Source organism: Phoca vitulina, unplaced genomic scaffold (genome assembly GCF_004348235.1).
Source record: "Phoca vitulina isolate PV1807 unplaced genomic scaffold, GSC_HSeal_1.0 scaffold38, whole genome shotgun sequence".
Lineage (NCBI taxonomy): Eukaryota > Metazoa > Chordata > Mammalia > Carnivora > Phocidae > Phoca > Phoca vitulina.
In genome coordinates, this window is record NW_022589741.1 from 8,380,348 (window position 1) to 8,394,369 (window position 14,022).

Genomic DNA, 14,022 nt, shown 5'->3' on the forward strand with positions numbered 1-14,022 from the left:
CAGGTGCCAAATTTGCCGGCGCACTGCAGTCTCAGGTGAGAGGTTTTGGCGGGAAGGCCCCCAGGTAGGCGGAGAACGCTGTTGCGGGGCGAGGGGACTGCAGAGCCGGTCCAGGTCGCTGCACCCCTCCGTTCCGCCCACCAGGGCTCGCTCTTGCCCTTCGGCTGGGTGGCCGAGGCACTGGGCGGGCCAGGAGGTGACCCCGCCCCTATCAGCCGCAAGGCGGCGGAGAACCAGGGGCGCCTGAGTCCGGAAAGAACGCGCCGTCCAGGCCCCGCCCGTCTTCTCTCGCTCCCTCCCTCCCTCCCTCCCTCCCTACCGCCGACGTCGGCGGTGCTCCGGTCGCCATGGTGACCAATCGAGGCCCGGTCCCGCCCCCGCCTCCCTGCCCCGGCCCCCTGACGTCGGCGCACGTCAGCGGCGGCGCGCGCCTGGCTGGGCCCAGCCGAGCGGGAGGGACCGAGCGAGGGAGCGAGCGGAGCGGCGTCGCCGGAGCCAAGCCGCGCCGCCGGCCCGCCAGCCCGCGCTCCAGTCCGCCGTGTCTAGCAGCGGGGCCCAGCATGGTCATGGCGGATGGCCCGAAGCACTTGCAGCGCGGGCCGGTCCGGGTGGGGTTCTACGACATCGAGGGCACGCTGGGCAAGGGTAACTTCGCTGTGGTGAAGCTGGGGCGGCACCGGATCACCAAGACGGAGGTGCGGCCCGGGGCTCGGCGGGAGCGTCCGAGGCGAGGGTCCGGGAGAGAGGAGCTGTTGGCCGGGAGGGGCGGCTGCGACCGGGTTGGGGGGGTTGCTGAGTCTAGCGGAGAGGCTGGGTCTCTGGCTGAGGCGAGGGGCCTGGGACTGTGAGGACCCGGGAGGTGCAGGGGGGTCGGTGAGCGCCGAAGGGCTCGGGGCCCGGTCACCTCGACCCGAGTGTCGTCCAGCTGGAAACCCGACCGGCCCGAGCTTTGCCTTCTCTACGCCACCGCCGGTGGCCGCACGGAATTTCTCCCGGAGCCTCCCACCCGGGCCGTGTCCTGATCTGTGGCCTCCGCTCCAGAGCCCAAGTTCCGCGTCTTCCCTGCTCTGAGCTGGGGGTGGGGTGGGAGGGGAAGTCTGGGTGCTCCCGGGCTGCGCGAGGAGGGACGTCGCCAGCCCCGGGGAAGGGGCCGCCTGCGCTCGGACTCCCGGGACAGGGCATCGCGCGGCCCCCAGGACCGCGGCGCCCCTCCCTGGCTCCGCGGGGAAGGGGCCCCCGTGGCCGGGAATGCCCGGACGGCCATTGTCCATCTTCTCTCCCTCCTTTTGCCAGACAGCGTCTCTGATTTGGTGTCAGGCTAGCTTGATCTCGTGCCTGAGGCATTTCCATCTAATACTCCAGACAATAGAACTGGTGAAAATGGTCCTCTCTGCGCTTGCACAGTCGGGGGCTCGGTCTCGCTTCGCCCAGGTTGTCCCTCGACCAGGTGTGCGTTCTGGTGGCGAGTGCGCGTTCCTTAAGCCACCGCTCATTCTGCCTCTACTCCGAGAGCCCTCGACTGCTTCCTGGCCGTGAATCCAGCCAGCATCCCCCACTCCACTGCACATTCTGATGCACCGTACATATTTTCTCCCAAGTCTCTCTTCTTACCTAACCCGCCCCCCTTCCTTCCACTGCCTCAAGCTGCTCTCCTCAGGGTCTCTATTTTAAGACGTGCAAATTAAATACTTCAGAAAAACAGTAGAAACAAAACCATTCTTTAGAATAAACCCTTGTGTTTTTGACGTACTCTACCCTGCCTTATTGTAGTTGTTCTGGAGTTTCGTCCTTTTTCAGGTTTTTCTTTCCCTCAGTTTTCATCCTACTCAGTCGATTTCCCCCTTATTAGTGCGAATGTGCTAGAGTTTGAATATGCAGTAAGGTAGGAATGGATTTTCAGAATGGCTGTGTGAGGTGAAGGGCGTTTGGAAACTGGAGTGATTTTTGTTGCTGCTGTTCTTGGAAGTTTTGCTTAATGTGAAGGAATCCATTTCCACAAAGTAGGGGCATGTGTCATTGTGTCGTCTTTACTTTTTGTCCTCCCCTACTAAAGGTGAGGCATTCCAAATCTGACTTATTTTATAGCATCAGGACCAAGGTCACAAATTTTCTCTCACAAATTTACCATTGTTAGCAATTATACTAAGTTTGTAATGATAAATAATGTGACTATAGTGAGATTACTTAATCTTGATCCCAGCGTTTCTAAAAATGAAGAAATTGATTCCATTCCTCTAAAGAACCATGGCCTGATCCCATGCTATTTCCCCATAAACTACATAAAAGAAGGCATTTTTAATGTGTATTTTTATATGAGTCCTTGCTTAATGACTGTAAAAATCAAACAGATTATGCATTAAAGAAAGCTTCTTGCAGAACTTCTGAACGTTTTTACGTGGTTGAATTTCAAACCCATTAGTTCATAATTTTTTTTCTCATCAGCTTTTATCATTATTGGCCATAAGATTTAATTAATTCAGCTGTTACTTATTAGGCCAAATTTAGATACTAGGGTATCTATTTAAGAACTGTTTAGGTGAGCTGGTAATGAGTGACACTTTCTCTTGAAGTTGACAGTTCAAACCGTGTCCCTTTTAAACTGATATATCTGGTAGAGCTAGGGGGCACTGTGGAGTAGTACCGTGGTTTAGCCATCAGATACTGAGATCAATGCATTTGTAATTGAAGACACAGGTCGGATCATGAAATACCACTCAGATCCTAGTATACATGTGTAAAATGATTTAATTGAAAAGCTAAATTTCTAGTCCGTAGAACCCATCTCCCTTTGCCTTTCCAAAGAAGGTGTCTTTAACATATAAAAAGAAATAATGTGAATTTAAGATGGGTGAGTATCCCTGGTAATTTGGTGTGAGTGGAAATTTTAAAGTTGAGAGGAACGAGGGAAATAGCAGGGTAATTAATGAAGAGAAAAGTTCTTGTAGATCTGAAGTTTTGCAAAGTTGCTCTGTGAATTTTTGTGGTAATTTGCATTAAGAATTGTTTAGCAACAGCACCTATAAAATTTTCTTAAAGTATACTATTAATAAGGATTTTTAAAGCAGTGTTTATTATCTTCATTCATTGGATAAATATTTCTGTCTTCAATAAATACAACTATCTCAAATACTGTAAATAAGATGGCTGGTGGAAACCTTAAAGTTTTATTTAACATTATTTTAGGTTCTCATTGCTGAACATACTACAGTATTACAGTGAGAACAATTAAAGTGGTATAAAGAGCAATATCAGCTAAATATCATGATTATATGTCTTAGAGAAATTTCTTCAGTATGGTTTAACGTCAATGTAAGTTTGTGTTTTAAAACTTAGAGGTCTTTTTTCCCAAGTTTGAACCCAAGGTAAATTTTAGGGCTTAGTTGAAACATCTCTGTGGTAAACAATTGGACCCTGTTATTTTTACTTGGCTCTTCTCTGTCTCTTGTTCTGAATCACTGAAGAATGATGTATTTTCTACAGAGATGGGAGATCCAAGACTGTTTGCCTTTTAGGAAAAGAAAAATCAGTACACACAAAGAGATCTTCATTTTGGTCTAATCTATCAAATAGCTTAACATTGTTTAAGAAGTATAATTACATCATCATCTGAAGCTGTATTCTCATGTTAGATCTCTATGTAAATTTTGCACACAAAAGGGAAGGCAGGTGGTGATAGAATCCAGCTTCCTAATATAATACTTCAGAAAAGCTTTGTAGTGTTGGTTTGTGGTTTATGAATTAGAGTAGCTAATTTTATAAAATTAGCATAATGGGAAAAGAATAATAGCATTTAGACTGTTAAACTATTTTAGGCAATAGTGGTTGCTAGTTTGCTATGCTCTGAGTGTCCTTGAGTAGTGTTTTATTTTATCAAATCTGTGCTAGCAAAGAATTTTTCTTTCTAATTGTATGGCTAATTTTTTTGTTGGTTTTTGTTGAATAAAATTCCAAAGAAGTCATTTGTACCCTTAAGTTGTTTTTGTTTTCTATTAAAGAGTCTTACTATAGAAAATATAAAGAAGAATATAGTGCACAAAAAGTACATGTGCTATTCCTCCACCAATGGGAGTAAATCATTCTCATGGCATATTTCCCTCTAGTCTTTTTTTATTATTATTTATTTTCCGTAGATGAGATCACATGCTGTATACACGTACATAAATTACATCCTCTTTTCCACTTATTGTATAGCATATTTTGCTTATTATATATAACTTTATAAAACGTTTTTAATAGCTGCATAGTGTTCTACCTTGTAGACGAATTCTATCTTACTGAACAGTTTTATTATTGAACATTTCCAGTTTTCACTTATAGTAAATAATTTGCAGTGAATAATATTTGTCTATGTAACTCTTTGCGTTTTTTTCCAGGGGAGGGGCAGGAAGAGGGAGTGGGATTTGGAGGTAAATTCCTAGAAAGGAAATTATTAAGTGAGAAGATACTATTGTCACATTAAGGAATAATATATATTATCAAATTGATCATGTTTATATTGAAAAATTTTAAAGTATAGATAAATGAAAAAAATTACCCATAATATCACCACCCCAGGATAACCATTAGTTATTTTCAGATCTTTTCTGTGACAGATAATTGTATTTTCCTCAATACCATACCTCATATAGTGCTTAAAGAGCATATAAATGTGTGGTCCATAGAATCTTAAAGCTGTTTCACAGAGGTTCTGAAAATTACTTTATTAAAAGGGCATGTTGGTGTTGGGCTACTTTGTTATCCTTAAGAGAACCCGGAATGCAAAATAGATAGCAAGGACATTCTGAAGACTGCTTTTGTTCACTGAAAAGCTTTCTGTGTGCATTTTGGGGTTTTTAGGTTTAGGCATAATTCTTTACTACCTTAATGTAGGTATTTTTTAAAGCTTTCCAAATAGTTAAAGTATCAAAATTGCATTTTTAGAGCGAGGATACAAACAAAAAGAATATTATATTCTGATTAGTGTTTCTTGAAGAGAACTTATTTCTTTAATACATTTGAATTTTATATTTTGCTTTCAAGTTTTAGGACTCCTCTCAGTAGTCTTGGTATTCATCTTGTGCTCTGCAATAGTCCATATTTCAAGAAGCAGCTATGCTATGTACAACAGAAGGACTGGTTATCAGATAACTTAATCACTATTATTTGTATCTGGGCCTATGTATGGTCTTTATAGTGTGTTGAAATGAAAACTATATTTGTCATGGAATATATGTGCTATATTAGAAACTGTTCTCTGGTTTCTTGGCACCCCAGACAAATAATATTTGACAAATTATTCTGCTAAATATTGCTCAAAGTGATCTGTTCTTTTTGGGGAGTGGTTGGGGACAAACATCCAAAATAAAAGTTGTGTAAATTTTTATATTCTGTAGAAATTTTTAACTTTAACAGAGTTTAATGCGTTCTGATTTTGATTCCACTGGGAAATTCTCTCTCAGTATCTGGCAATTAAGAAAACATTTATTTGGAAATAACTGAAACTGGCCTCCATTCCTGGATTCATATGATGACATTTGACTTATGGGCCACTGCTGATGGTAGAGTCAGTTTCCTTGGAGCCAAATGGATTCCAGAAATTCACTAAGATACCATTTTTTCCTATTTAGTGTACCTAGCACCTCTTCTGTCTTCTACCTCCATATTTTTTGAAAAAAGTTTTTAATGTATTTATATGCCTTTATTCAGAACATTTATGGAGATTGCTTTCCCACCCTTCAAGGAAAAATAGTGAGAAATCCCTATATCCAGTTTGAGATTATTGGAAGAATGAAAGACAGTTACATTTGGGGATTTCATCAGAAGCTCCTCATTTAGAAAACATTTTTAAAATACTTTAAATAGTTAAAGTGATAAATCTTGGATGAATTAGACTGAAAAATGCTAAAATTTGTTTTAAGTTTTTCTCTAAGATAAACATAGTATTTGTTTTTTTCCCCATTACAAAAGTATGCATGTTCATTGTAGATATTGTTGAAAAAGTCAAGAAAATAAACGTTCTTAATGCCACCATTCAGACCAAGAGATCACCACTATTAATATTTGATTCATATCCTCTTCATTATTCACATATATTGTATATGTTAGTAATGAAAATTGATGTCATCTATATGTTTTTTTATTTAATGTGTTAACATTTCCCCAAGTTAAAGTCTAAAGCATCGTTAAATAGCGTTCTTACGTATGATTGTATTTTATTTCATCAATTTCCTATTACTGAACATTTAGACTGTTTCTCTCTTTTGCTGTTTCTCTAAGGTAATGTTTCAGAGGGCATTTCTATATATATATATATATATATATATCTTTATGCGCTTAACTGATTATTCCCTCAGGGTAATCCCATGGCAGTGAAATTCTTGGGTCAAGGAGTATGTCCTTACATCTACATCTTATGGCATGAGATGCCAAATTATCCTCTAGAAAAGTCACACCTGTTAATTTTCACCAGGAAGAAAGCATTTGCCAGGACTATTATTTTTTAAATCTTTCCCAGTTGATAGAGAATAATATTTTTTTATTTTAATTAACATTTCTGATTTAACATTTTTCCTTTGAGTGCCTGGTTTTATAAGATGACTATTTGTTATTTCTTTTGTGAATTGTTTTTTGTCCTTTGGACCATTTTTTGTTTTGGGGGGGGGTTTTTTGTTTGTTTGTTTTAAGATTTTATTTATTTGAGAGAGAGGGAGCACGATCCAGGGGAGGGGCAGAGAAGCAGACTCCCCACCCAGCAGGGAGCCTAATGCGGGACTCGATCCCAGGACTCTGGGATCATGACCTGAGCCGAAAGCAACCACTTAACAGACTGAGCCACCCAGGCACCCTTGGCCCATTTTTAAAATTGAGTTGTCATTTTTGATGATTTGTTTAAATAATTTTTAAGATAGGAGAATATTTTTTAATCGTTTCTTTTATAGTCTTAATCCTCGGTTCAATTTCTATGGATCTAAAAATGTAATGACATTTACCTTTTCTCCAGTCTGTTTTCCTTATTCACCATTGGAAAAGAGAAATTAAGTCTTCATGAGGATTTACTGCATTATATAAATTCCTACCTTTTTAAAAGTCAGTTTTAGGGTGCCTGGGTGGCTCAGTCAATTAAGTGTCCACCTCTTGACTTTAGCTCAGGTCATGATCTCAGGGTCCTGAGTTCCATCTTGAGTTGATCTCTATGCTCAGCAGGGAGTGGGCTGAAGATTCTCTTTCCCTCCCCCTCTGCCTCTCCTCTCCCTCGCTTGTGCTCTCTTTGTCTCTTCTCTCACTCAGGTAAATAAATAAAATCTTTTTAAAAAATAAAAAATAAAAGTCAATTTTAATCTGGAAAAAAATTGTAGTTTATTTATACTTAAAAGATAACTAGAGAACTCCATGTTTTACTTTTGACTTTTACTGCTTTCAGAAACCCTTTCTTTGTAGGACCACTCAGTCACACTGACTTGTTGGTCAAATGTTCTGATTCCACCCATGATTTGATGTATGAGCTTGTAAAGTACATTTAATGTTTAATCTTGAAGATCTAATTGTATGGTAAGAATAATGCTCTTTGGTACTTCAGAGTGGTAAATAGCGCTGAAGCAAATATTACCTGAGACAGCAAGCATATGTTAATCCCTTCTGATTTGTTACTAGAAGTACTGCTCTTGTTGTGTAACTTCCTTATAAAGTCCCCCAAGCTACTTTTATAGTGTGGTTTCTTTAAGTGCATGAGATGAATATTTCTTTAATGAGAAGTGAAAAGCAATTTTTGTTAAAGACAGGATAACATTACCATTAAATTGCATTTTGAAAAGTGAAAAAAAAATCTTTCATCCATCAGCTTAACACTATTTCATTTCTGCTCATACATTTAATCCCTTGTCTTCTGTACAGATTTGTATTTTATATGTTCTTTTGTATGTATTATTTTTTACTTTGTTGGAAACATTTCTCTGTATGTAGTCTTCATTAATATTTACATTTTAGCAAATAATATAGCCATTTTATAGAGAATTTAGAAAATAAAATGAAAATGACTAAAATTTCACAGATGGAAAAGTTAGCATATTTGATAAATATAATAACTTCATTTCATTTTTTGTTTTTCCTGTTAGAAAAGTAATCCATGTTTACTGAAGAAAAATTGCACAGAAAAGTATAAAGCAGAAAAATAGTCCACAATTTTTTTCACCCACTGATAACATTTTTGTCATAGTTATATCTAGTTTTTCCTGGTCTTTTTCTATACATACCTTGTGTTGAGACTGCGCTCAAATACTGATTTTTTAATTTAATATTATAGTCTACGCAATCCTTTATATTAAGAAAAACTATTTAATAGCTGTATAACCATAACATAAGCTTACTGTAATTCACATAATTATTTCCCACTTACTGTTTCTATTTTTATATTACAAATAATATTCACTGAATATATTTACAAGTAAGTCTTTACCATCGTTTCAGGTTATTTCCTTCAAATAATTTCTCAGAAGTGGAATCCTTAGGCTAAATGGGATGGGTGATTTTTTTCTTTATTGAAATATAATTAACATACAGTGTTCTATTACTTTAAGGTGTACGACATATTATTCAACAATTCTATACATTACTCAGTGCTCATCACAATAAGTGTACTCTATTTAATTTTTTTGAGTATAGTTGATACACAATTCTACATTATTTTCAAGTGTACAACTTAGTGAATTGGCAAGTTTATACATTATGCTACATTTACCACAAGTATAGCCATCATCTGCCTGTTATATTGTCCCATTATGTTGCTATTACTGTATCATTGACTGTATTTGTTATACTGTGCCTTTTATTCCTGTGACTTATTCCATAGCTGGAAGCCTGTATCTCCCTCTCCCTTCACCCATTTTGCCCAATGCCCCACCTTCTTCTCCTCTGGCAACCATCACTTTGTTCTCTGTATTTACAGGTCTGATTCTGCTTTTTGTTGTGTATTCATTTGTTTTTGTGTATTTTTTTCAGATTCCACTTATGAATGGAGTCATATGATATTTGTCTTTCTCAGTTTGACTTATTTCCCTTAGCATAGTATCATCCTGTAGGTCCAACCAAGTCCGAAATGGCATGATCTCATCCTTTTTTATGGCTGCATAATATTCCTGTGTGTGTGTGTGTGTGTGTGTGTGTGTGTGTCTGTGTGTGTGTGTGTCTGTGTGTGTCTGTGTACTGATGGACACTTAGGTTGCTTCCATATTTTGGCTATTGTAAATAATGCTGTAATAAACATATGGCTGCATATATGTTTTTTTCAAATTAGTGTTTTTGTTTTCTTTGGGTAAATACTCATTAGTGAAATTAATGGATCATATAGTATTTCTATTTTTAATTTTTGAGGAACCTCTATACTGTTTTCCACAGTGGCCTTGCCAATTTATATTCCCACCAACAGTGCATGAAGGTCTCTTTCTCTCCAGATCCTCACCAACACTTGTTATTTGTCTTTTTGATTTTACCTCTTCCAACTAGTGTAAGGTGATAACTCATTGTGATTTTAATTTGCGTTTCCCTGATGTTAAGTGATGTTGAGCATCTTTTCATGTGTCTGTTGGCCATCTGGATGTCATCTTTGGACGAATGTCTATTCAAGTCCTCTGCCCATTTTTTAATTGTTTTTTTTGTTGTTGAGTTGTATGAGTTTTTTAAATATATTTTGGATCTTACCCCCTTAACAGATACATCATGTGCAAATATCTTCTCCCATTCAGTAGGTTGCCTATTTGGTTTTACTGTTGGTTTCCTTTGCTGTGCAAAAGTTTTTATTTGGTTTAGTACTAATAGTTTATTTTTGCTTTTGTTTCCCTTGCCAAAGGAGAACTATGTAGAAAAATGTTGCTATGGCCAGTTTCAGAGAAATTACTGCCTGTGCTCTCTTCTGGTTTTTTATGGTTTCAGGTCTCACATTTAGGTCTTTCATCCATTTTGAGGGGTTTTTTGGGGGGTGTGTATGGTGTTAGAAAGTGATCCAGTTTCAGTCTTTTGCACGTAGCTGTCCAGTTTTCCCAGCATTTGTTGAAAAGACTGTCTTTTCACCATTGTATATTCTTGCCTCCTTTGTTGTAGAGTAGTTGACCATATAAGCATGGGTTTATTTCTAGGCTCTCTGTTAAGTTCTGTTGATCTGTGTGTCCGCTTTTGTGCCAGTACCATACTGTTTTGATTACTACAGCTTTTGTAGTATATCTTGAAATTGGGATTGTGATACCTCCAGCTTTGTTTTTCTTTTTCAAGATTGCTTTGACTATTGTGTAAGATTGATGAATCACTGACCTGTACCCCTGAAACAAATAATACATTATATGTTAATAAAAATTGAAAAAAAAATTGCTTTGACTTTTTGGGGTCTTATATGGTTCTATACAAATTATAGTCTTTTTTGTTCTAGTTCTGTGAAAAATATTACTGGTATTTTGATAGGGATAGCATTAAATCTGTAGATTGCTTTGGGTAGTGTAGTGTAGACATTTTAACAACATTGATTCTTCAATCTATGAGCATGGATATCTTTCCATTTGTTTATATTGTCTTCAGTTTTTCATGGGTGTTTTATAGTTTTGGGTGTTTTATAGTACAGGTCTTTCACCTCCATGGTTAAGTTTATTCCTAGGTAGCTTATTTTTTTTGATACAGTTGTAAGTGGGATTGTTTTCCTAATTTCTGCTTTGATTTCATTATTAGTGTATAGAAATGCACTAGATTTCTGCATATTAATTTCATATCCTATGACTTTACTGAACTTTACTGAATTTTTTTAGTGAAGTCTTTAGAGTTTTCTGTATAATGTATGTCACGTACAAATAGTAAAGTTTTACTTCTTACCAATTTGGATGCCTTTTATTTTGTGTCTGATTGCTGTGGCTAGGACTTCCAGTACTGTGTTGAATAAAAGTGGTGAGAGTGGACATGCTTGTCCTGTTCCTGATCTTAGAAGAAGAGCTCCTGGTTTTTCATCATTGGGTATGATGTTAGCTGTGGGTTTGTCATATATGGCCTTTAATGTGTTGAAGTAGTTCCCTCTAAACCTGTTTTGTTGCGAGTTTTTATCATGAATGGATGTTATACTTTGCCAGATGCTTTTTCTGCATCTATTGAGATGATGATATGGTTTTTATCCATTCTCTTCTTAATGTAATGTATCATGTTGGTTGATGAATATTGAACCACCTTTGCATCCCTAGAATAAATCCCAGTTAATTATGGTGAATAATTTTTTAATGTATTGTTTAATTTGATGCTCATATTTCATTGAATATTTTTACATCTGTGTTCAGCAGAGATATTGGCCTGTAGTTTTTGTAGGCTGTTTTTTCGTTTGTTTTGTTTTGTTTTGTTTTGTAGTGTCTTTATCTGGTATTGGTATCAGGGTAATGCTGCCTCTTAGAATGAATTTGGAAGTTTTCCTTCCTATTCTATTTTTTTGGAATAGTTTGAGAAATAATAGGTATTAACTCTTTACATGTTTGGTAGAATTTACCTGTGAAGCCATCTGATCCTGGACTTTTGTTTGTTGGGAGTCTTGTTTTTTGTTTTTTGTTTTTTTTACTGATTGAATTTCATTGCTAGTAATCAATTTATTAAACATTCTCTTTCTTCTTGATTCAGTTTTGGAAGGTTATATGTTTCTAGGAATTTATCCATTTCTTCTAGATTATCTAATTTGTTGGCATAAAACTTTTTATAATAATCTCTTAAATTCTTTGTATTTCTCTGGTGATGGTTGTTATTTCTCCTCCTTCAATTCTGATTTTATTTATTTGAGTTGTCTCTCTCACCTTTTTTTTTCTTAAGTCTGGCTAAGGGTTTATCAGTTTTGTTGATCTTTTCAAAGAACCAGCTCCTGGTTTCATTTATCCTTTCTATTGTTTTTATAGTCTTTATTTCATTTATTTATGCTCTAATCTTTATTATTATTATTATTATTATTATTATTATTACTTTGGCTTTGGGCTTTGTGCCTTTTCTAGCTCCTTTAGGTATAAGGTTAGGTTGTTTGAGATTTTTCTTGCCTCTTGAGGTAGGCCTGTATTGCTATAATCTTCCCTCTTAGGACAGCTTTTCCTGCATCTGAAAGATTTCAGACTATTGTGTTTTCATTTTCATTTGTCTCCATGTATTTTTTGATTTCCTCTTTGATGTGTTGTTGGACCCATTTATTGTTATCAGTAGCAATTTATTTAGCCTCCATGTATTTGTGTTCTTTCCAGATTTTTTCTTGTGTGTGATTTCTAGTTTCATACCGATGTGGTTGGAAAAGATGCATGATATGATTTCAGTCTTTTTTAATTTGTTGAGACTTATTTTGTGGCTCAACATGTGATCTATTCTGGAGAATGTTCCATGTGAAATTGAAAAAAATGTGTATTCCACTGTTTTTAGATGAAATGTTCTGAATGTATCTGTTAGATCCATCTGGTCCAATGTGTCATTTAAAGCCGCTGTTTCCTTGTTGAATTTCTGTTTGGACAATCTATCCATTGATGTGTGTCTTAAAGTCTCTTACTATTATTGTATTACTATTGATTTCTTTATGTCTGTTAATAGTTGCTTTATGTATTTGGCTGCTGCCATATTTGATGCATAAATATTTACTATTGTATCTTATTGTTGGATTGTTCCCTTTATGATTATGTAGTGTCCTTCTTTGTCTCTTGTTAATCTGTATTGTAAAGTCTGTTTTGTCCAATGTAAGTATTGCTACCCCAGCTTTCTTTTTGCTTCTCTTTGCATGTTAAATGTTTTTTCCATCCCTTCACTTTCAATCTGAATGTGTTTTTAGGTCTGAAGGGAGTCTCTGGTAAGCAGCATATAGATGGGTCTTGCTTTTTTATCCTTTCAGTCACCCTGTGCCTTTTGATTGGGGTAATAGTCTGTTTACATTTAAAGTAATTATCAATAGGTACTTTGTTACTTGTTTTACAGTTGTTTTTCTTAGTTCTCTGTTCCTTTCTTTTTGTCTTGCTTTCTTCCCTGTGGTTTCTTTAGTATTATGCTTGGATTCCTTTCTCATTATATTTTATGTATCCGTTATAGGTTTTTGATTTATGGTTACCATTAGATTCATATATAACATCTTATGCATATAGCAGTCTATATTAAGTTGATGGTTGCTTAACTTTGAACCCATTCTAAAAGCACTAAATTTTTACTCTCTACTCACCCCACACACATTTTATGTATGTGATGGCCTACTTTACATCCTTCTATTTTGTGAATCCCTTGACTGATTTTTCTGCCAGTCTTTGGGTTGTTTTCAGAGTTAGTTGCACTGATGTGGCTGTTATCTTGGTGTATACATGGGACAAGGTAAGCTCAGGATACTTCTACTCTACCATCTTCCCAGAACTCCCTCAGGATGGATGACTATTTTTTAGCCTAATTTTTTTTTTGAGATTTTTATTTTTAAATAATTTCTACACCCAATGTGGGGCGCAGACTCACAATCCCGAGATCAGGAGTCACATGCTTTACCGACTGAGTCAGCCGGGGACCCCGGGATGGATGATTTTTAAGGTTCTTGATAAAAATTGTCAAAATACCTTTCAGAAAAATTATAACCTATTTTATTTATTTATTTATTTTAAAGATTTTATTTATTTATTTGACAGAGAGAGAAACATAGCGAGAGAGGGAACACAAGCAGGGGCAGAGGGAGAGGGAGAAGCAGGCTCCCCGCTGAGCAGGGAGCCCAATGCGGGGCTCGATCCCAGGACCCTGGGATCATGACCTGAGCCGAAGGCAGACGCCTAACGACTGAGCCACCCAGGCGCCCCTAACCTATTTTATAGTCATACCAGCAATATATAAAAGTGGCCATCTTGTTGAACCTTAGCCCACAAGGGTGTTTATCTTTTACTCTTTGTAAATATAAGAGGAAAGGGTATTTCTTGATAAATCTACATAATATTATATTAGATATTTTATTATTTTTAATTCACTTTTTCCTATTTCTGAGGTTGAATATTCACTGTTGCTACTTTTACATGAGATTTAGTTTGGTAGCAGTCATTCTAGTTT

At 37.4% G+C, this 14,022-nt stretch overlaps 1 protein-coding gene across 2 annotated transcripts in view; it reads left to right on the top strand.

Annotated features, from left to right (window-relative positions):
• Positions 1 to 436: 436 nt before the first annotated feature.
• Positions 437 to 14,022, top strand: part of SIK2 (salt inducible kinase 2) — a 132,488-nt gene continuing 118,902 nt past the window's right edge. For both annotated transcript variants that reach the window (XM_032428031.1, XM_032428028.1), the window contains exon 1: positions 437 to 695. In XM_032428031.1, coding sequence (XP_032283922.1) covers positions 561 to 695 — 135 coding nt within the window. In that variant the 5' untranslated portion in view covers positions 437 to 560. The remainder of the gene's footprint in view (positions 696 to 14,022) is intronic.